We start from the raw sequence: 24,989 nt of genomic DNA, 5'->3' as shown, positions 1-24,989 counted from the left end.
TCCTCTAACAAAGGTGGGTTTTCATAAGTAGGGTGTACAGGTAATTGGCCTCTAAAGGGTCTTAATAAACTAATATGAAATGTGTTGTGAATTTTCCAGTGAGGTGGTAATTCTAACTTGAATGCATTGTGAATGATCCTAAATGGTCCATAGAATCTAGGGGCTAATTTAACAACTGGGTGTCTATCTACACTTTGTAATCTACGTTTTTCTATTCTCAACCAAACATAGTCATCAACTTTGAAATTCATTGCTTGTATTTTCTTATTCGCTTGTTTGGTATATGATTGCTGGGCTTTGGCAATCATGTCTTTAACCTCATCAAAAATAGTATTGTGCATACTAGCAATATCATCAGCACTCTGAATTTTCTCTCTCTCTCTCTCTCTCTCTCTCTCTTTCTCTCTCTCTCTCTCTCTCTCTCTCTCTCTCTCTCTCTCTCTCTCTCTCTCTCTCTCTCTCTCTCGTAAATAAGTGTATATTAATTCATGGAAATATTTACATCAGGCCTTTAGGCCAACCAAACAAGAAGGAAACAACTGTAATGAAGCCATTAGGCTATCTGAACAACCTTCTACATGAGTAACACAAAGAGATCACACAGAAAGGATAGCAGGAGTAGAACGAACAATAGCAAACAATAGCCAGCCAAGAAGCAGCAATGTCAGGAAGAACCACATCGGCTGATAACATAGAAGAGATCTGCCATAGCACTAAACCACAAACACGGGACGGGCCACATGACCATGGATGCCGGATACCGAATCAAAAATGAAGGCATTCCAAGTACGCCAAATATGCCACAGGGTTGTCCATCTAAGGAAATGAAAAAGATAAGAATAGTCTGAATGCAAAGAAGACATAGAGGACATGTTTCCCATAATCCACGAATGAACAAGGATCCGGTGCTAAGTCGCCGAAGACCACACGTAGGAAATCAAACTCCAAATCTATCGAGCAATAGGGCAAGAGACAAAGAAATGAAGCAATGTCTCATCACATGTAGTGCAAAATACGCAACAAATAGCAAAAAACTTTCGAGCACACAACACATCCCCAGTTGGAAGACCCCCAATGAGCAACCTCCAGATGAACACTTTACCCTAATACAAAACCTTAGATTTACAACGTTGAATGAATCTTTCCTACCATTTCTTTTTGCTGTCCCCAATATGCCATAATTTATTAACCTTCCCAGTGACCCATTTCTTGGCCTCCACCATCCAATGATATATCTGATTAGCTGACCTCTTCTCGAAATCATCAGGAAGCACAAACATCCAGTCACGCCAAGGTTGCAATGGTTGTAATGCGGGCAAAGAAGAGAACCTTTGAAGTCTATCCTGTATGGATAACCAAATGTCACTATATCCGCGAGAGCCACCCGCAAGTACTGACGAATGCGCCTGAAATAATAAAGACGGGGCTGCCCAGGAATCAAGGACTGTCTACAACCCCAAACAAGCCATCCAATTAAACTTGTCTCTCTGCAAATCTTTATCTGGCCAATCCAACAATTTAGAGGAGGCCAATACTTCTCCTTGCAGTGAATTCTCCTCCTTACAATTATTTGGAGGGCGCCCGACTGTAAAATATAACATCTCCCGCCAAATGCAATCAAATGAGAAAGGAGAAAAGACTCAGAAACCTTAACAAGCCTCAAGGAATTGAGCACATGCCACCACGCATGAATAACCGTGCTGCCATGAGATATGCCGGTCTTTTCTATGAAAAATTTAGCAATATGTGACCAAGGGTGACTTTGTACACATAGGGTCTACAAAAGGGATAGCCTCAAAGCAACCATATGCAATTTAACATCCAACAAAGCTGCACCACCCATCCTTTTCGGAGTAGTAAAATGTTGCCATGAAATCCACACCTACCCCAAGCGATTACTTTTCTTTTTTCACAACATGAATCTAATAGGCTGAACCAATTCCAAAAGGGACTTCTTAGTCCCAGGAAACAGTGGCAGAAAAAACGAAATCATACTGATCATAATGCATTGAGCAACTTTAAGTCTGACATGTAGAGGCCAGCCTTGGGATTTCCAGTACATGAACCTATCATGAATCCGAGAGCCCATCCAATCCAGCAAGGCACGAGGGGCAAATGTAGATCCTATCCAGTCTGGCCCACGTATTTGGATGTTGAAAGGAACGATAAGTATATCCTGATTGTGATGAATACATCCAGGAACACATGTCTTGTTTCAAAGACAAAGCTGCTAGAGCATCCCAAGCCTGTCTCTCAGGAGCATCCATGACTGAATGTGGAGAAGTCGCCTAATCCCCAATTACACATGCATTAAAATCACCCATGACAAAGCCTTGTCGAGCCATGGCAAGGCAGTGCAAGTCATCCCAAAGCTGACGGCATTCCCTTGCTATAGAAGAAGCATACACACCCACCAGTCACAACACCTCTCCTTCATAAAGTATTTCTAGAATTAGAAATCGGCCACAAAGGTCCTAAGAGACCAATGATGGTTGCAATAAAGATTTAACAGCCAACATAACTCCAGATTTATGTGGAGATCGACCACTAAAAAAGACTACATAATCCTTGTAAACATAAGAAGATCCCAACCAAGGTGTACTGTAAACATCAAGGTGTGCTGTTTATGCTCCACAACACAAAAAACATCCCAATGTCCATCAATCACAACTTTCCAAAACCGATATTGCTTGTTGCCCGAAGAAATACCTTTCACATTCTACAAAGCAATTCTCATGATAAATCACAAATGAGACAAACTACTGAACCACCACTTTCCCTTTCCCTTTCCCTTTCCCTTTCACATCAATGGCTTTAGCTACCTCGAATCTCTTCATTTCACTTCGAATTACATCTACAAGATCTGCCCTCTATAAACCAACAATCGAAGCACGGGAAGGATACTACTGTCACTCTGAACAGAAAACATCTCGAGGAGGCACAAGCCTCCCACACGCATCAAAGCGCAAAGCAAGATTAGAAGACCTTTTATCCTCCATTGCCAGTGCACACGAAGATTGAGGTTTCATATAAAACCCCCTGTCTCTGCGTTGAAAGGTCTGAGTAATTGGATGCGGCGTTGGAGGGGCAGGAGTCGAACGAGAATCCTCTCTGGCCTTACGTCTAACCACAATGACCCAAGAGTCCTCCTAAAGGGACAAATTCCGCACAACCGTAAGCGATGCACAATCCACACCAACTTGGGGAATATTCTTTTTCCCATCATTACGGCCATGTTGGGAAAGCTACTGAAATTCAGCTTCTGGCTACTCATGTATCTATTGAGGATGGTGGTCTTGCATATCCATGTTAGGATCCATAGAGCACTACAATACCTCATAATTTTTGTGGCATTCTGAAATGAAATGGCCCAATTGGCCACATCATAAGCAGTGTCCACCAGAAGTACCCCATTTCAACTCACAAACCAACGTTTGCAATCCTAGAACCTCAAAACAAATTTTGGTTGGGTAAGGTTTCCCTGTATCCCAAAGCATACATGCCCTATCCTATTGCGGGAAGCCAGTCGAGGTTCCACCAAGACCTGACCAAGGGTTCTCAAAACCAAAGGGAGGAGTCTCCAAAGATGTGAAGGAAAATCAACCACCTCCACCCAAATTGGGCATGCCTGCCTCAGCACCTCCTGAAACTTGACCATAGGCCTCCAAGGAACCATATGAATTAGCTGCCCATCCATAAACAAAGGAATATGTTGCATAATGAGAGCCCGCACTTCCGAGGAACGAAAAAGAACCTCAAAGAACCCCCTCAGTCCATCGTTAATCTCTTCAACACGAGGGGTCTGCATATGTCCTGAAGCATCATCATGGCACTGTTCCACACTGACTAGCATAGACTACAGCCAAGCACCAATTTTGGTGATCAGGGGAGTCCATCCAATAAAATAAAAGATGGCTGCCCTCTCATGGAAAGCAGCAATCTGCTGTAAGACCAGGTCAGCTTTCATTCTGGCTCCCCCGATGCCTAGTTCTTCCAACAGGATTATCCATCATTATGAAATCATTGCTCCTGAGTATATCGGGTCCTCTTTCCCTCCCCATTGATTTCCAAGCATGGAAGAGGCAGATGAACCTTCTTCTTCACGGAAGAAGACAATAAGGTGTCACTGACACTCCAATTTGCCTCTTCGCACTTGACCGTCAACATATTACTCTTGCCACTTGTCCCTCCTGCTCAGCATGAGGCCTGCCAGCTCTCAAAATACCATCGCTCCATATAATTGCTCTAATAATCTGTCTATGATAGCCACAACTGATAGACTATAGAAGACCAGCACACTGAGGTTTTCTTTCCATGATTCTACTTTGTGTCACCTCAAATTGGGGCCAGCCTCAATGCAAAATAGATTGTAGTATTTGATGACTTTTACGAGGAACAAAGATATGTCTATTTTACTATCAGAGTGATCTGGGTCCTCTTGAACTCTCTCTAATCGGTCAAATATGTCCACTAGCCTACAGAGGGAGCTTTGATGTCTCTAGAGTGTATCCTGACTATATTCCATAGAGTTCCAAGAGAAAGATGAATAAGGAAGAAAAGGGCGTGAGCATGAAGGAGCAACTGAAATTTTGACTTACAAAAACACCCAAGTTAGACAGCATTATTGCACATAACAAAATTCTAAAAGAGGACAGATTTCTGAATGTCAAGAGATGTAGCATATGCTCTTGCTTTGGTAAATGCATCCAACCATTCCAATCAGCATGGTCCCAATACAGACTTATGATAGAAAAACCACCGTACAAACACTACTTGGTGGTAATGTTGTTTAACTGCCTATGCAGCCTACCAATTACAAGTACAGTTGTGTGGGTGCAACTAATTTGTTTATGCACCCTATGCTGTTGCTTTGCATACCCATCCAAATGCATCAGCCTATGAGGATGAGCACGGTCACATGGCTGGCAGGTATTCTTAAAAAGGATGTAGTGCTTTTGCAGATCTTCACTTTGGCCTAAGAAACTTGTATATGACACATGTTAAAAGTGCCTGTGACCAATCCTGAAGAATAAAACAGCTCTTGCCACCGAGCAGAACTTGTCCACTGTTGCTTTTGAGAGGAAGAAACAAACATGCAATGCCACTTGTTGGGAAAGCTACTGAAATTCAGCTTCTGGCTACTCATGTATCTGTTGAGGATGGTGGTCTTGCATATCCATGTCAGGATCCATAGAGCACTGCAATACCTCATGATTTTTGTCTTATTCTGAAATGAAATGGCCCAATTGGCCACATCATAAGCAGTGCCCACCAGAAGTACCCCATTTCAACTCACAAACCAACGTTTGCAATCCTAGAACCTCAAAACAAATTTTGGTTGGGTAAGGTTTCCCTGTATCCCAAAGCATACATGCCCTATCCTGTTGCGGGAAGCCAGTCGAGGTTCCACCAAGACCTGACCAAGGGTTCTCAAAACCAAAGGGAGGAGTCTCCAAAGATGTGAAGGAAAATCAACCACCTCCACCCAAATTGGGCATGCCTGCCTCAGCACCTCCTGAAACTTGACCATAGGCCTCCAAGGAACCATATGAATTAGCTGCCCATCCATAAACAAAGGAATCTGTTGCATAATGAGAGCCCGCACTTCCGAGGAACGAAAAAGAACCTCAAAGAACCCCCTCAGTCCATCGTTAATCTCTTCAACACGAGGGGTCTGCATATGTCCTGAAGCATCATCATGGCACTGTTCCACACTGACTAGCATAGACTACAGCCAAGCACCAATTTTGGTGATCAGGGGAGTCCATCCAATAAAATAAAAGATGGCTGCCCTCTCATGGAAAGCAGCAATCTGCTGTAAGACCAGGTCAGCTTTCATTCTGGCTCCCCCGATGCCTAGTTCTTCCAACAGGATTATCCATCATTATGAAATCATTGCTCCTGAGTATATCGGGTCCTCTTTCCCTCCCCATTGATTTCCAAGCATGGAAGAGGCAGATGAACCTTCTTCTTCACGGAAGAAGACAATAAGGTGTCACTGACACTCCAATTTGCCTCTTCGCACTTGACCGTCAACATATTACTCTTGCCACTTGTCCCTCCTGCTCAGCATGAGGCCTGCCAGCTCTCAAAATACCATCGCTCCATATAATTGCTCTAATAATCTGTCTATGATAGCCACAACTGATAAGACTATAGAAGACCAGCACACTGAGTGATGACTTTTACGAGGAACAAAGATATGTCTATTTTACTATCAGAGTGATCTGGGTCCTCTTGAGCTCTCTCTAATCGGTCAAATATGTCCACTAGCCTACAGAGGGAGCTTTGATGTCTCTAGAGTGTATCCTGACTATATTCCATAGAGTTCCAAGAGAAAGATGAATAAGGAAGAAAAGGGCGTGAGCATGAAGGAGCAACTGAAATTTTGACTTACAAAAACACCCAAGTTAGACAGCATTATTGCACATAACAAAATTCTAAAAGAGGACAGATTTCTGAATGTCAAGAGATGTAGCATATGCTCTTGCTTTGGTAAATGCATCCAACCATTCCAATCAGCATGGTCCCAATACAGACTTATGATAGAAAAGCCACCGTACAAACACTACTTGGTGGTAATGTTGTTTAACTGCCTATGCAGCCTACCAATTACAAGTACAGTTGTGTGGGTGCAACTAATTTGTTTATGCACCCTATGCTGTTGCTTTGCATACCCATCCAAATGCATCAGCCTATGAGGATGAGCACAGTCACATGGCTGGCAGGTATTCTTAAAAAGGATGTAGTGCTTTTGCAGATCTTCACTTTGGCCTAAGAAACTTGTATATGACACATGTTAAAAGTGCCTGTGACCAATCCTGAAGAATAAAACAGCTCTTGCCACCGAGCAGAACTTGTCCACTGTTGCTTTTGAGAGGAAGAAACAAACATGCAATGCCACTTGTCTTCAGTAAAAGCTAAATTATGCAACGAGCAGAGCCAACTGTTTGGCTAATATGGAATACCTGTCTCTACTAAAAGCTAATTAAAAACCATTCAATCAAAGAACTAGTTAAATAGTCCATTATGTCTCAATATATCAGTCATTTCTTCATCCTTGAATTGCAAAAACAGAATGACTCTCAAGATAGTGGAATTTATCATTGCAGGCAAGTGAGACTTACGTAGGGCTCTACTTTACATTCCTTCATTGAGGATGCTGATTTAAATCTCTTTGTTGTTTGAGGGATATCCTCTGATTCAATGCTGCTGTAATCATCATCATCATTGTAGTTCACAATGAAATTCATTGAGATACCGATTAACCAAGTCAGCTATCCTGCAAAAATGCAGATGCACAAAAATCCTCAGACTTGTTTATATAATATGCTCAGGTCTTATAGGCCATTCTGACCCACTTCTTCTTTTTTTTGGTAATGATTTCTGACCCACTTCTGTGTATGTGTATATGTGTGTGTGTGTGTGTGTGTGTGTGTGTTACGTACAAAAAAAAAGTACAAGATTTCAAGATTACAAGGTGCAAGGTGGCTCTAGTCCATCATACATAAACCGGATACAACGGATTCAGGAACTACAAAAGGGGGGGGGGGGGGTGGTGTGTGTTTCTCTCTCTCTCTTTTTTTTTCGTAAAAGGTAATTGTATTAATTACGAAGAAAGTACAAGATTACATGATTACACGAGTAGTAAATATTTACATCAGACCATCAGGTCAGCATTCTCTCTATATCTCTTACTTTGTGTTACATCAGACCATCAGGTCATCAGAGAAACTCTCTCTCTCTCTCTTTTTTCGTAAAAGGTAATTGTATTAATTACGAAAAAAAGTACAAGATTACTTGATTACAAGATACATGACGACAATCTAAGCCATCATGTGAAGAGGTTTTAAGTACTACAAGTTACAACGTCATGGCAAAGATGCAGAGGAAATTGCCACATGCCAGGGACGTAAGTCCTCCCTAGAGAGCAAATCAGAATGCTGGAGAAGATTCAACTGCCAATACAAGAGGCCCTTAAGCCTCGCAATATGCCACTGAACATTATAGGCGGAGTCAAAAAGAAAAGCATTCCAAATGGTCCAGTTATGCCAACAGCCCCAATATCGAAGAAAATGATACATGAGCTTCATATGTGGCTGTGCAGGAGTGGGATATTTGGGCTGCCCGAAAACCCAATCAAAGGGGCGCAGGGTGAAACCAACCACTCCTTGCCAAACAGCCGACAAAAATAACCAGACTTTCTTTGCGATGGGGCAAGAAAGAAATCGGTGGCGGGCGGATTCCACAGCAGTGGTGCAAAAGAAACAGTTGCCATTGGAGATTCGTCGCTTGGAAAGAGCCGAACAAAGCGGAAGACCACCAATCATCACTCTCCAAAGAAAGACTTTACATTTGAAGGGTGTCTTGTTCAACCAGCCCTCCATCACAATTGCCCTCCACCATGACCGGGATTTACGTAATCCCCATAAAGCATTCGCTTTGGTAACTAGCCATTGATGATCTTTAATCAGAATATGATACACTTGGTTAGCATAAGCTTTGCTTAAAGTCAGCCGGCCTTGTAGGTCCTAATCCTACCAGGGATGATCCGAAGCAAGGGCAGGAAAGGGTTGTCTGCTCTGGAGCACCCTCAAAAGCTGTTCCCATAAAGGCCTATATCCACGAGGGATCCTGAAAAGCCTCCTAGCTGTACGAAAAGATATAAGCACATTGCGACTGGCAAGGGTGGCATCCGCAACTGAAGACAAACCCAAACGGGCCATCCGGTTGAATTGTGGTCCAAGCTCATGTTTACCTTCCCATGCAAGTAAATGCGAGACTGCCAGCAATTCCAATTGAAAAGAGTTAGTAGCAATTCCAAGTAAATGCGATGACATACCAAATGAGTAAGCAGCGATGAAGAAGAACTGGAGAACCGCGAATCAGCATTACGAACATGCCACCAAGAACTCCGGATTTGGGTATTGCCATGCAGAAGCCCATGGACCTCAAGGAAATAACGGGCCATATCGACCCATGGATGATGACCCGAGTACATGGCGCGGAAAAGAGACCAACGGAGTGCCTGCATGTGAGTTTGGGCATCTAAAATAGCTCCGCCACCCATGCGTTTGGGGGTGCACGCATGCGACCAAGAGATCCAGGAAATACCTGCATGCAATGAGTCCTTCTTCTATAACATGAAACAAATAGACTGAGTAAGAGCATTCAGAGTCGTAGTAGTCCAGGGCAACAATGGCAAGAAATATGTGAGCATTGGCAACATAATTGTCTGGGCCACTTTGAGACGAACATGGAAGGGCCAGGCTTGAGATTTCCAATACATAAAATTAGCCACCATTTTCTGCGAAATCCACTGCAGAAGCTGCTTTGGGGAACATCAACACCCAAAGGGTACCCAAGGTGCCTGACAATGGAGCCACGAGGAACAACCAGACCCTGCCAGTCCAAGGACTGCAAATCCGACTCCGTGCAGCTAAGAATGGCTGATTTGAGCGCATTGATACGAAGGCCGGACGCCTGACCAAAGAGACCCCAAATATCCAATGCTTTTCGAAGGTTATCCTTGTCCGCACGCAAAATCATAAAGCTATCATCCGCCAGGGATTGGCTAATGAAGTGCTGTCCTGTAGGAAGCGACAGTCCGGCCAACTGAGAAGAAGCTGCCATATGAGATAACATCGAAAGAACTAGATGTGTCGCAAGGGCAAAGAATAGAGGGCTCAAAGGGCACCCCTATCTGATAGAGCGGGCAAGGACAAATGCTCAGTAACACCTCCGTTCAGCATGACTCACGAAGACGCCGCAGCGCTAATGGTGTAGATTAGACGAGACATCCGAGCACCAAAGCCCATAGCAGACATAAGTTCAGCAACGAAAGACCAGTCCAGATAGTCAAAAGCCTTTTCCAGGTCCAGTTGAATCAATACTGCCTCCTGATTAGAATGCCTTGCATAATCAATTGCCAGTTGAGCATTCAATTCATTGTGCAGAATATTTCGGCCCTTAATGAAACCATACTGTAGAGGGTGCACAATGGCCGGGAGATGCTTATGGAGCCGATTCGCCATTACTTTGGAAAAGATTTTGTACATTGAGCCCATCAAAGAAATTGGGCGCCACTGTGTCAACTTAGATGGCGAAGGAACTTTTGGAAGTAGTTTAATAAGGCCTTCTTTCCATGAGGAAGGCATGATCCCCGTTTCCCACACCTGCTGAAACAAAGCCTGCAATGGTTTCGCCAGTTGGGTAGCAAAAGCTTCAAAGAACTCATTGGTGAGACCATCCCAACCCGGAATTTTATCCTTGGGCAAGTGTAACAAGACATCCATAACCTCTGCCTCACAAATATCGGACTCCATAGTAGCTTGCATGTCCTGCGGAAGCTGATTGCGGACCAGGTCATAAAAAACCGAACGGGCCTGAGTAATTTGGGCTGAAGGTGTAGAAGTGGAACCGAGAAGGTCACGGAAATAATTCCTGCACATATGCACAATAGTCTGCGGATCCAGGATAAGGTGGCCTTCTGCATCCTCGAGTCTGGTCATATTCTCTCGAGCAGGAGAGGCATGGAGAGCTCGAAAGAACTTATGGGTCTGAGATGCACTATCTTGCAAAGTCTCCGTCAGATGTTGCAGTTTGGCCTGGTAATATGATTTCAACTGGAATTCTTTAATAAGATCAGCCACCCGCATGGCCAGTGCGAGCAGAAATGCATCATCCGGAGTGTCCACCAGCAGAGAACGAACCAAAACCAGCAGGTCCTCTGCTGCCTTGCGACGCTGCCGACAAAGAGAGGCATGATAGATCCCATACTGCCGAGCAACCCGCCGCACATTAGAGAGCAATCTTTCAAATGACGCAGTGCCCTGAGAAGAGAAGTCCAAAAAGAATCTGTCAATCAATTGCTGCATATAGCCCTGAAAGATTGTATGCTTCAAGTAAGACGAGTTGAAACGCAAAGGGAGTCTCTCCAGAAATTGCTTGAAAGGTGCAATGGGTTGTGCAAGCAGCTCGAGCTGCAAAGGGAAATGGTCCGACAAGGCATATTGCTGCAACACTTTTATTTCGAGCATCTCGGGAAGAAAATCATCATTCTACATGATATATATACGGTCCAATCGCGACCATGTTGTTGCGTACTGGGCAGAATGGAAAGTAAACCCTGTAGAAGACGGGTGTAGCCAGGACCAGAGATCTTGCTTAAGAACAGCAAGAGCCAACTCATGCCACATACGACTTTCCGGCGCATCCATTACCGAATGCTCCGATGTGGACTGGGAAGAATCAACACACAGTCCCTGACACGCAAGGCTGACGGGCAACGACCACCAGCAGAACGCGCAGGTCAGACGGCCAGCAGCTGGGCGAAATCCACCATCGCGTCTCACACACACACACTCTCTCTCTCTCTTCTTTTTTTTTTTTCGTAAAAGGTAATTGTATTAATTACGAAAAAAAATACAAGATCACTTGATTACAAGATACATGACGACAATCCAAGCCATCATGTGAAGAGGTAGTAAGTACTACAAGTTACAATTTCATGGCAAGGATGCGGCGGAAATTGCCATATGCCAAGGACGGAAGTCCTCCGTAGAGAGCAAATCAGAACGATGGAGAAGAGCCAACTGCCAATACAAGAGGCCCTTAAGCCTCACAATATGCCGCTGAACATTATGGGCAGAGTCAAACAGAAAAGCATTTCGAATGGTCCAGTTATGCCAACAGCCCCAATATCGAAGAAAGTGATACATGAGCTTCATATGTGGTTGTGCGGGAGTAGGGTATTTGGGCTGGCCCAAAACCCAATCAAAGGGGCGCAGTGTGATACCAACCACCCTTCGCCAAACGGCCGACAAAAATAACCAGACTTTCTTAGCGACGGGGCAAGAAATAAATCGGTGGCGGGCGGATTCCATAGTAGTGGTGCAAAAGAAGCAGGTGCCATTGGAGATTCGTCGCTTGGAAAGAGCCGAAGCAAGCGGAAGACCCCCAATCATCACTCTCCAAAGAAAGACTTTGTATTTAAAGGCTGTCTTGTTGACCCAGCCCTCCATCACAGTTGCCCTCCACCATGACTGGGATTTGCGCAATCCCCATAAAGCATTCGCTTTACACACACACACTCTCTCTCTCTCTCTCTCTCTCTCTCTCTCTCTCTCTCTCTCTCTCTCTCAAAAGATAATTGCATTAATTACAAAAAAAGTACAATATTACAAGATCCAAGATGGCCCTAGGCCATCCTACATAAAATCAAAGGCGTCATAGTGAAGGTGGAAAGAAAGTAGAGTGTGGCTGAAGGGGGGCAGAAAAAACTGCAATGTGTCAAGCAAGCAAATCCTATCTAGGGAGAATATCTGTTAACTCAATCGAGTCTAGCTGCCAAATGAAAAAGCCCTTTCAAACAAGCTATATGGCTCTGCACACCCGATGAAGTATCAAACATGAATACATTCCTTTGTTTTTTTTTTCGTGAAGATAAATGGATACATTCCTCTCTCTCTCTCTCTCTCTCTCTCTCTCTCTCTCTCTCTCTCTCTCTCCGTAATGGATGTTATATTTATAAAGTACTAAACGACAAAAGAGTTACAAAAGTCATGGCAACGACGCAGACGAAATTGCCATATGCCAGGGAAGTAAGTCCTCCTGGGGGAGTAAGTCAAAGTGCCGAATGAGATCTATTTGCCAATGCAAGAGACCTTTAAGCCTAGCAATATGTCCCTGAACATTAGAGGCTGAATCAAAAAGAAAAGCATTCCGAATGGTCCAATTGTGCCAACAGCCCTACTATCTAAGAAAGTGAAACAAGATCTTCATATGCGACTGTGCCGGTGTGGGGTATTTGGGCCGCACAAAAACCCAATCAAAAGGGCTTAGCGAGAAGCCAACCACTGCTCACCAAACCGCTGACAAGAGTGACCAGATTTTCTTAGCGAGAGGGCAAGAAATAAATCGATGACGGGCCGATTCCACACTCGTGGTGCAAAAGAAACAATTGTTGTTGGAGATTCGACGCTTGGAAAGGGCTGAAGCAAGAGGAAGACCACCAATCATCACCCTCCAAAGAAAGACCTTGCATTTGAAAGGTGTCTTGTTCAACCAGCCCTCCATCACAGTTACCTTCCACCATGACTAAGATTTACGCAATCCCCATACAGTATTAGCTTTAGTAAGCAGCCATTGATGATCTTTAATCAAAAGATGATACACCTGGTTAGCTAAGGCCTTTTCCAAATTCAGCCGGCCTGCAAGGTCCCAATCCTGCCAGGGACGATCCAAAGCAAGGGCAGGATAGGGTCGTCTGCTCTGGAGCACCATCAAAAGCTGACCCCATAAATCACCGTATCCACAAGGGATCCTGAAAAGCCTCTTGGCTGTACGAAACGATATCAACACATTGCGGCTGGCAAGGGTGGCATCTACAACTGAAGTCAAAACCAAACGTGCAATGCGGTTAAATTTTGGTCTGAGCTCATGTTTACCTTCCCAAAAAAGTAATCGCGAGGCTGCCAACAATTCCAGTTGGAAAGAGTTAGTAGCTAAGCGGTCCTCCGCTGGATGCCACTGAGCCTTCTGGAGAACCAATTTCCAGGAACATACCAAATGAGCAAGCAAGGATGATGAAGGACTAGAAAACCGCGAGTCTGCATTAAGAACATGCCACCAAGAGCTCCAAATTTGGGTATTACCATGCACAAGTCCGTGATCCTCAAGAAAATAACAATCCTTAATGAAACCATATTGAAGAGGATGCACAATGGCAGGAAGATGCTTATGGAGCCGATTCCCCATTACTTTGGAAAAGATTTTATACATAGAACCCATCAAAGAAATTGGTCGCCAATGTTTCAACATAGAGGGCGATGGAAATTTTGGAAGCAGTTTGATAAGTCATTCTTTCCATGAGGAAGGCATGAACCCCGTTTCCCAAACCTCCTAAAACATAGCCGTCAATGGTTTCGCCAGTTGGGTAGCAAAAACCTCAAAGAATTCATTGGTGAGACCATCCCAACCAAGACTTTTATCCTTGGGCAAGTGTAACAAAACATCCATAACCTCCGCCTCACGAATATCTGTCTCCAAAGTAGTTTGCATGTCATGTGGAACCTGATTGCGGACCAAATCATAGAAAACTGAGCGGGCATGAGTAATTTGGTCAGAAGGTGAAGGAGTAGAACCAAGAAGGTCTAGAAAATAATTCCGGCACATATTTACAATAGTCTGAGGATCAATGACCATTTGATCTTCCGCATCCTGGAGTCTAGTTTCTCTCGGGCAAGAGATGCATGGAGAGCTCGAAAGAACTTATGAGTCTGACAAGCATTGTCTTGCAAATTCTCAGTCAAATTTTGCAATTTGACCTGCTGATAAGATTTCAACTGAAACTCTTTAATAAGATCAGCCAATCGCATAGCCAATGGCAACAGAAATACATCATCTGGAGTCTCCACCAGTAAAGAACGAACCAAAGCCAATAATTCCTCCGCTACTTGTTGACGCCGCCGACAAAGAGAGGCATGATGGATCCCATACTACCGAACAACCCGCTGCACATTAGAGAGCAATCATTCAAAAGAAGCATTGCCTTGAGAGGTGAAGTCCAATAAAAATCTATCAATCAATTGCTGCATATAACCCTGAAAGATTGAATGCTTCAAATAAGACGAGTTGAAACGCAAAGGGAGTCTATCCAGAAATTGCTTAAAAGGTGCAATGGGTTGAACAAGTATCTCAAGCTGTAGAGGGAAATGGTCCAACAAGGCATATTGCTGCAACACTTTCATTTCCAGTATCTCAGGAAGAAAAGCATCATCCTGCATGATGTACATGCGGTCCAACCACTACCATGTAGTTGTATACTGCGCCGAATGAAAAGTAAACCCTGTAGAAGAAGGGTGTAGCCATGACCAGAGATCTTGCTTAAGTACGGCAAGAGCAAACGCATTCCACACACGGCTTTCCGGAGCGTCCATCACCGAATGTTCTGATGTGGACTGTGAAGGATCAACACAGATATTAAAATCCCCCATCAAAAAACCCCGTCTGCCAAGTGACAAGGAGGTCTGCAAAGTATTCCAAAGATCCCAACAGGATAAAGGGTCATTTGGAGCATAGAGCCCAAGCAACCATAAGATCTCTCCTTCAAATAAAACTTCAATCACCACAAAACGACCATGTACATCATTTTTAATAAGAACAGGCTGATATTTCTCATGTACAATCATAAGCATACCAGAATAATGCATGGCATGTGTCCCTACATAAAACAAGCGAAACCCATGGCAATCCGCAACTTTTCCTGCTTCACCGTGACTCTTGTGCTCAACAGCACACAAGACATCCCACCGATTCTCATGCAATAAACTCCACATGGCATGTTGCTTATTGCGAGAACAAATGCCTCGCACATTCCACGTGGCTATCTTCATGTGTATTCAAAAAAAAGAAAATCAAGATCGAGGCAAGGCTTGCCTCGATTTAGCCTTTTCTGCTAGAATGTCAAGAACTCCCTCATCTAGAAAATCAGCTAACACGGCAAAAGAGTTCTGACGGCCAGATTTAGAGATAGATGGTGTATCCACTGTCTTAGGGATGGAACGAGGATAACGACGATTCCATGGGATAATCACATTACCTCTAGCATCAAAAGCCAACTTAGCAGGTGGGCCCTTCGGACCATCCATATATACTTTCCTAGTAGGCTGATTGCGAGGAGCCGAAGAAACCCTAGCATGAGCAGTGTGCTCTGAAGACAACATGTCTTTCCTGTGCGTATAAGTACGCAAGGAATCTTGTGAAGCATTAGGCACAGTATCCGCCATGCCAACATCAAACCTTTTACCTTTTTTTGCACATACATCTACCTAGTCATTGTCACGGGAATCCAAACCCGAAACATGTTGTTTGCCTTTATCCAAAACTTCAGGTGGCTGGGTCGCATCTTGCAACGGAGCATCAAGCACCATATCTTCCATGGGAGGCAAAACATGCTCAACATCTGAAGCTAGTTGCTTCGCTGGACATTCGGCCATAAAATGCCCCAATTTTCCACACGAAAAACAATGCCCTGCAAAGTTACCCCATTTCAAACGAAAGTGCAAAGGATGCATGCCAGAGCAATTAAGACGTAACCAAGCAGGCCTTTTCCGAGCAGTGTCCCATAACATATACAAACAATTACAATTCGTGGCCCTTAGGCTCGGGGAACCAAAACTGTGCCCACAATGGCCATAGCATCCTTTAACAGTGGCCAATAGACAACCGGACAGTTTTCCACTTCAACCCACACCGGGTATTCGTGTTGAAGCAAGCGCTGAAAATCTGCCATTGGGCGCCATGACACAACATGGACCAAACAGCGATCAAAGAACAATGGCAGTTTAGACAGCAGATCAACACGATGCTTCTCGGATTTCAACAGCACCTCATAAAAGCCTCGGGGCCCAACAAAAATCTCTTCAACACACTCCCCTTATAGTAGACTTTGCAGCCACTGGCGAATATAGGAAGGCACTGGGATCCTACCAGTGAAGAAGAGTATAACAGCACATTCATAAAACACCAAGAATGAGCGCAAAACATTTTTAGGATCCATAGTAGCTTCCAGAGCATCTTTAGTTTCAAAGTCAGAAAACGCTTCATGATTATGTTGAACATAATCTCCAAGCAGAGTGTTAGCAAACTCCAACAAATGCTCCCAGTCAACATCCTGAGAATCCACAGAATCAGAAGCAACCTGAGCATAAGAACATCCCTGAGGATCCAGATGATCCATTGTATCTTCCGAGGTATGCTTGGTGCGTTTGCCCGCAGGCTGAAAGTCAGGAGCAGGTGGCATCTCCTCTGTGCAAGGAACCATATCCTCTGGCTCCTCTGTTTCAGAATCCGGACCAAGGGCTGCCACCGTTTGGTCAATAAAGTCCATGTCCAGACCAGCCATGTTGTATCACCACTTTAACAGCTCTCTCTCTCTCTCTCTCTCTCTCTCTCTCTCTCTCTCTCTCTCTCTCTATGATCTAAACAGGGTCATAGCCGCACAAGTTACTACATGCACTCTTGAACACTGTCTGAGGTGACCCTCTCCACAGTCACATGTGCAGTGTGAACACTTCTTGGCTTCTCCACGCTGCTGCACACTCCCCTAAGTGCTATGTACTTGTTTGTTACCTGTCTGCCTCAGCTGTGGCCTGTCCAGAGGGAGTGTAGATGACGCATAGGGTAGGGCGCAACCCTAACGATGCAGGTTCAAAAGCACGATTCGCAGGACTAACGGGCAGCTGTAGGGGCCACGATGCTCGGGTTTGACGGCAACAGCAAGGACCACGACCCAGGGCTGACGGGCAACGGCAGGGACCACGACGCTCAGGTCTGACAGCAGGGACCCCAACTCGCAGGGCTGACGGGCAACAGCCGTGACCAGGACCCACAAGTCAAACGGCCGGCGGCAGGGCGGGGCGCTCAGACGACAACATCGTGAACCTTTTCTCCTCTCTCTCTCTCTCTCTCTCTCTCTCTCTCATGGTTTTCAAACATGACTATTTGGATGAGCCTACATGGTTTGGATATTGACCGCCTTCCACCTTTTGACTACAGCCTTGACTACTTTACATTCTCTCTCAGCCAACCAGAGCTGAATCAGGTGATCAGAGCTGATATCTTGAGAATTAAGACAGCGAGGACATCGACCCACCCACCACTCCCTCTAGGATCAAGGATAGAGTTCTACAGAAATCACTTCTTGTATCTCTCTAATGATGCTTTCACTATTTGGCCAACATACATGGACAACCATCTCTCCCATAGCATATGGGCTGCTATCATATAGATTCGCACCTCCTTTGACATCCCGTGATTTCCTCAGGTCCTAGGCTCATAAATTTACTCTAACCCCAATGACACCTCACATGTGCAACATTTATATAACCGTGTGATTAAAAATTAATCCACATGTTAAGTGAGGTTCCAAAAATACATGTCCTCATGACATATTCCCACTGAATTAGGTTATACTTTCGGGTATCTCACGGTTACAGGCTGATTTGATTGAACTTGGAGAAATGGCATCAGTGGCATTCCCCTTTGATTTGGCCTCAGGTATCCATGGTCACCTGGGTTGTGTTCAAGGATTGTTATTATGGCAAATTAGTTCGATGGTTTCAATTGATGTGATCCTCGGAGAGCTAGTTGCTCATGAGTGGATTTTATCCACACCACCTTGGTTGTGCATGATTCATGATTCAATTATTTTTTTTGTGGCCTAGTATTTTTTGTAGCCCTTTGGCTCCATCTATTGTTTTATACCTATCTTGAACGGAAGGCTAGAGAGCCTTTTGTAAATATTACAAATCATTAATTCAAACTGAGAAAGAAAAAAAGATATATTAATATCTACATAAGGCCAATGTGGCCTATGAGAAAATCCAAAGGGCATCCGTGTCTAATGTTATCTCATTAGTAAGGTAAAGATAACATTAAAAATAAGTAAGTGGCCTATGAAACAATGCTGAGAATAACTATACCATGGGACTATGCTAGGGTCGCTAATCCATGTTTGGTGTTGTCCCATCGATAGAAAAGAAAAGAAAAGGAAAACCAAATCTGATAGAAACATATACAAACAATGTGTTGGAGACTATAGGCTATAGCTGATCTCAAGATCTGCAAATAATTTAAGCTATGATGTGGTCCCTAACTGCTCCATTGATATGCTTAGTGATGAGTCTTCGGTGTCTCGTGATAATGGTTCTGATCCGCGGCCTCCTCGGACGTGATCCCGATAGACGGGGTCGTTATGCTAAACGAAGTGAAATGGCTCTATCCAATGTGATCTCATGGCATGGAATGTAAGGTGTCTGGCAAGATGGCTCTGTCTTTGCTAGGCTAGTAGTGTCAATAGAATCGGGTTTGTGGAAAAGGTTTGCTCTCTGTGTGGGTCCCTTTGGATGAGTTGGCCTTGTGTCTTGTAGTAGTGTTGTGCGGCACCTCTGCAGCTCCAAGAGAAAAAGACCTAGGCCTCTCTGGTCCTTGGAATCCATGATGTGATGAAGAGGTCCAAAAACATCACAAAAGAGGTAGTGGTACCATCCTCATATGTCATAGTATATTGTACATTTGCATATGTAGTTGCTATAAGTTATGCCACATAGGTGCTTGGTGGTCTCTAGTACCACTTCTTGGCCTAGGTCATTCATTTGGTCGTAAGTGTGAGTTGTGGTGACACTAGAGAAGTGGCATTTATTGAGTACCTAACACCAATCTAATGGTCAAAGATAGTGTGGAGACACTCCCGAATGGAAGTTGCCTAGCCAATTTAATTATTCGCTTGTCAAATTATTTTTTTTGCACCGAAATAATTATTAGATTAATTTTTAGTATTTAAATATTGAAAATTAATATTTAATTATGAATAATGTTGAAAAAACCATTTGAAAAGGCTGCCACTTGTCAAAAAATGCCCATGCAAGACTGAAAAACGTCTTTAGAGGCTAGAGAGACATTTTTAGTACATTCAACCTGCAAGAGAGAGAGAGAAGATGCTACTAGTCTAATCTCCCGCCATTGGAGGATCTTCTAAGGCAGCCAAGAATAGAGAAGACCAATCAACAGCAGTTGACAATATCTACAGGCTGTTGAGACAAGGCAACAACAGTACTAATTTTCTTCAGTTCTTCGTAAAGAAAGTCTGAATTTTCTCTCTCCTCAGCATTCTCTCTCATCTCCCAACCTTTCTACAACCTTGCTTTGAAGATTACAGCGTTGAGATCACCAGAAGCTGAGAAGTTTCAAATTTCTCTACTGTAAACCCTAATCTACTAAAAATTAGGGTTTAGCAGTAGCTTCGGGAAGCATGCCAGAAATTGGAAGCTCCAAGACTTGGATTCAACAAGGTTGAAGCTGTTTTCAGTCAAATTCAAGTGGAGGGACTAGCAAATCAATGAATTTGAAACATTTTCAGTCTCCATCAAAGTGAGTGAAGGCCAATTGACTACCCGAATCAAGGGGCAAATCAGATTGAAGACTTGCTGGTCATTTTGGACAACAAGGGCAGTTGGGATACCGAAAGGGATTGGAAAAATCCCATTGTACATCAACTTCTTCTTCAATTAAGTTAAAGAAATACCAAAAAGAGCACTAGGTTTGGGGCCAATAAGGTATCCATTGTCCAAGATTGCAAGTTAATTTTCATTTCTCAGTTTTGTAATAAGTATTGTTGTTATAACTAGGTTGTAATCAGGAAATTACCACCCATCCACGGAAGGCAGGGTAGTTTCATGGTTTTGTTATCGGGACACCACTCAATCCCTTGATTTGGTGGGCCTGAAGCACCTGATTGCGAGCCAAAGATTTGAGCTAATGCTCATTTTTACTCTCAGCTGAGAAACAACAGCAATATGTATTCATACAGTGAGATAGAATCAAGCTACCTTTGATGATGCCTCTCATTCATTTGGAGTTTAGTGTAGATTTATCACTTCCATTCTCTTCTTTCATTGTAGTCTTGCTCTTCCCTTCACTCTCTGTGTTTACGTGCACTCACATTGTAGCGGCATGTTATCAATGCTAATCAGCTTGTAAGCCTCAAATCTTTGATGTTACTAACTCATCTAGTTTGTTCACAAAAGTGTTGATTGAGAAGTCCTCTTGGTGTCCCCCTCCAACCACTAAAAAGGAAAAGCGAAGGGCTAGAAAACTGGATCAGCCAATTTAAACTAAAACTAATTGAAAAGAAACACATTGTAATGCAAGCTCTAGAAAGAGCTACCTCCTTCTTCATAAGACAAGACATGACAAATAGACAGAATGTTAGAGCTCCTAATATCCTCATCTGACTCAAATTGAGGCTCATAGGTAAGAGACGACTGTGCAAGACACACATGACTACTAACAACCCCTTAGATCCTAGATGTGGCTAAAGGCCAAAGAAGAGAGAATGGATCCAAGGGTAGCAGTGGAGCTCTATGAACAATCAACCAATAACAACAAGTACTAACACCACTAATAGGCACCAAAGAAATATCAAGAATGACTATACTCTCTAATGAATGGAGATCATGCAGCAAATCTCCTAGAGGAGTCATGACTCGACAAACCACTGTCTATAAGCCAAGGCCTCTTGGAAGATGAGACAGTCAATGAAGACAGCTACTCCATCTCATGGATGTGAAGGAAGATGGACTCATGAGTAACAACTAGAGCAAACATAGAGGAAGGCTCAAATAATTTGGTTCCATCCTTCCCTCCCACATGAAGCTAAGGGTATTTCTTCCAACACTTCTCCTCGAGATGGGTACCCTTCCCGCAGTGTGGGAATTTAGGCTTTGCCTCTAAATCTTTGTCAGAGCCTGAAGATTTTTTCAAGTTCTTAACCTACTTCTTCTTCTTCTTCTTCTTGGCCTTCTTGTTATCCTTCTTGTTTTCCCCTCCCAAACCTGCAATATGAGCTTTCATAGAGCCAAATCCACTAGCTCTAATCTTCTTGAGTTGCTCTTCTTGCTCAAAATAAGCAAAGCTAACTCCTCCCACAAAATGGTGTCCCAAACTTTGGAAGTAAGCAAGCTAATATAGAAGACATCACACTTGGGAGATGAGTGATGAGTGATGAGAATCATCGCCATGTCCTCTTATGAAATCCTTCTGCCAAGGGATGCCAGCTCATCCCACAAGTCCTTTGTTGGGAATAAAGGGCCATTGTGTCTTTTATATGTGCACGGGTGTGAACACACCCTTAGCACATTGTACTTTCATACATATGTCTATCTAAAAACCTAAAGTGGCACACTCGTCATTGTACTGAAAAACGTGTTCACTCTCTACTCTCCTCTCTCGCACTCTATCTGTCTCTCTCACTGCGCGTAATGACTTTCTACCTCAATCTCTGTGCCTAACCTTACCCTACAAACTGGTATCAGAGCCAATGGCTCACTCAAGCTGTTGAGAGGTGCAGTACGAGCAGGAATCGCTGGCGGGTTGTTGGCGGGCAACAGTCCTGACTGCCAGAGTTGCTGCTGGAGAACAGGCGACCTTCTTGACGGGTCAGGCAGCTAATGCGCTGCCAAGCGGACAGGATACGGCTGCCACGTGACTGACAGACGTGTGTGTGGTAGGCGACTGACGTACTGCCAGGCTGGCAAGCATCATAGCGCAAGATTGACGGGTCAACGGACCCGTCAGAATTTTTCCAAAAAATTCAATCTTTTTTGAAATTTCTTTCACCCACTGACGGGGTTTCGAGGGCGTAAGCAGAAAATCTCAGATCTGTGCAAAATCGACTCAAAATTTTGGGGATTTCTCGAATCTGGGAATCTCAACACAGAATTGGACAATCTAACTCAGAAATTGCAAAGTCGGAGCACATTTGCCCAGGAATTTTAGGGCTTTTCACATTTTAGTGAAATTCTTTCAATTTCACTGAAATTAGTGCACGCAGGACTTGAAAATTTTGGGGATTTGTCCAGATTTGGTGCGAACAAGATACAACTGTGATATTTGTCTCAAAAATTGCAGGAATTTGTGACATTTTGTCCCCGACATTTGGGGCTTTTCATGTACATTCACAAATTGGGCTGAAATTGACCCAATTTCTCAATATTGAGGCACATTGGACCCCGTGCAATTTGGGGCTTTTGCGATTTGGGCAAAACTTGTGCAGCATTTGGTCATTTTATGTACATGCACGTTGAATTCCGTGCAATTTGGACATCAACACTTGGTAAATTTTAGGGGTTTTGCTGAAATTGCTTTATTTTGGCAAAATTGGACAGTCCTATGCATGATAGAGGAAATGCAAATATGGGTTTGGCACTTTGAGCACAAAATTTTGGGGCTTTTGACCGTTCGTGTCGAATTTTATGCCCGTGGGTACATGTACAATAGAAATTGCAGCTGAAATTTTGGGATTTCTCATGTAATGTGATACACATGCCCTTTGGAACAGCTGTAATCAGTTGGATAATGCTGTAGCACTTGGTTTCGTGCTTCTGAAAACTTAATTACAAATCTGAAATTTGTACTTCTGCATGGTCATTTATTGCTAATTGGTACTTGTTTGTACCTTGGTCACTTGGGGGACAATTTGGACCTGCATTTACTGGTTTCTTGGTCACATTTGGGCTGAAAACCATGGTTGGCAACAAAGACAGCAGTAATTTGATGCATATAAAGAAGCTTGAAGGTGCACATAATTTTGCAGTTTGGCAAAAACAGTGCTACAATATCCTATTACAAAAGAAGCAGGCAAAGCCGATCAAAACTAAAGGGGCAATGGATCAGGACGATTGGGATGAGTTGAATGAGCTTGCACGCTCAACCATAGAGCTATCGATTTCTGATGCCTTGCTCTTCAACATTGAAGGTTTGGATTCTGCATATGCTATATGGACTAGACTGGAAGAACTGTATGCACAGAAGAGTGCTGCAAGCAAAGTGTATTTTCTGAAAAAGCTTATGGATTTGCCTATGAAAGAAGGTACAGCAATGTCTACTCACTTGAGTGAGGTTAACTCCATTTTCAGCCAGTTGGTTGCCTTGAAGTTCATGATTGATGAGGAATTTAAGGCTACTTTCTTGCTTTGCACTCTACCAGAGAGTTGGGATACATTCAGGACTGCTATGAGCAATTCTAATGTGATCCTTTTGTATGCTGATGTAGAGAGTGCTCTACTTACGGAAGAGATGAATCAGCAGAACAATGCATCCAGTAAGTCTTCCAGTGCTTTGCATACTAGGGGCAGATCACAGCAAAGGGGCAAATATGATGGCAAGGGACGCAGTAAATCACGTGGCAAAGATGTTGAATGCCATCATTGTGGCAAGAAGGGTCACTTCAAACGTGACTGCTACAAATGGAAGAAAGAGAAAGAAAAAGGCAAGAAGACAGATGATTGCAAGGAAGAGAAGAAGGACAGTCAGCCTAAGAAGAGCAGTGTAAAAATTGAAGAGGTGAATGTAGTCACTCATGACAGTGACAGTGGGAGTGATGTACTCTTTGTCTCTTCACATTTTGGTGCACATGCTCTACTTGCAAATACAGATGATGACATGCATACTTGGATTCTTGATTCAGGTGCTTCCTTTCATGTCACCCCTCATCATGAGTGGTTTTCCGCCTATACAGGGGGTCGACATAGTGTTGTCCATCTTGGGGACAACTATGCATGTGAGATTGCAGGTATTGGCAGTGTGCAGTTACAGTTTCAGCATGGCTCTGTCTTTACACTTCAGCATGTACAGCATGTACCTCAGCTCAAGAAGAGCTTGATTAGCACAGGGCAGCTAGATGATGATGGTTTTCATACCACCTTTGGTGAAGGAAAATGGAAGATCTGTAAGGGATCTAGAGTTATTGCCAGAGGTTGCAAGAGTGATACGTTGTATCCACTTCATGTATCTAGTGTGCGTGACCATGTTGTTGCCGTGACTGAGCAGCCAAGTGTTTTTTTGTGGCATGGCCGGTTGGGACACATGAGTCAAACAGGAATGAAAGTGCTTTCTTGTTTGGGATACTTGCCTTGTCTTCGTTATGCTAATTTTGAGCACTGTGATCATTGTATTTATGGAAAACATACACAGACTTCTCACAAAAAGTCTCTTTCTTTGAAATCTTCTCCTCTAGAGTTAGTACATTCAGATGTATGTCAAATCCCAGGATTATCTTTAGGGGGAAAGAAATATGTTGTCACCTTTGTTGATGATGCTACACGGAAAGTATGGGTTTACCCTATTTGTAACAAGGGTGAAGTGCTTGACAAGTTTAAAAAATTCTTAGCATTGGCTGAAAATCAGACAGATAAGACACTTAAGTGTCTTCACTCTAACGATGGTGGGGAATATGTATCCAAATCCTTTCAGGCATTTTGTGATAGCAAAGGGATAAAGAGAGAGCTCACTGCCCCTCATAATCCACCCCAAAATGGAATTACAGAGCGTATGAATCGGACTATACAGGATAAGGTCTGTACAATGTTGTCTCATGCTGCATTACCCCAAGGTTTTTGGGCAGAGGCTGTTATGACAACCGTTCACTT

General features: G+C 43.6%; 1 protein-coding gene across 3 annotated transcripts in view; it reads right to left on the bottom strand.

Annotated features, from left to right (window-relative positions):
- Positions 1-24,989, bottom strand: part of LOC148021697 (DNA (cytosine-5)-methyltransferase DRM2-like) — a 130,053-nt gene that overhangs the window by 72,357 nt on the left and 32,707 nt on the right. For all 3 annotated transcript variants that reach the window (XM_087697190.1, XM_087697188.1, XM_087697189.1), the window contains exon 2: positions 7,128-7,282. In XM_087697190.1, the coding sequence (XP_087553316.1) occupies positions 7,128-7,253 (126 nt within the window). In that variant the 5' untranslated portion in view covers positions 7,254-7,282. The remainder of the gene's footprint in view (positions 1-7,127; positions 7,283-24,989) is intronic.

The sequence above is a fragment of the Lygodium microphyllum genome, chromosome 17 (assembly GCF_053477565.2).
Source record: "Lygodium microphyllum isolate KBCC chromosome 17, Lygodium_microphyllum_v1.1.10, whole genome shotgun sequence".
Lineage (NCBI taxonomy): Eukaryota > Viridiplantae > Streptophyta > Polypodiopsida > Schizaeales > Lygodiaceae > Lygodium > Lygodium microphyllum.
This window is presented reverse-complemented; position numbering and strand designations above follow the sequence as displayed.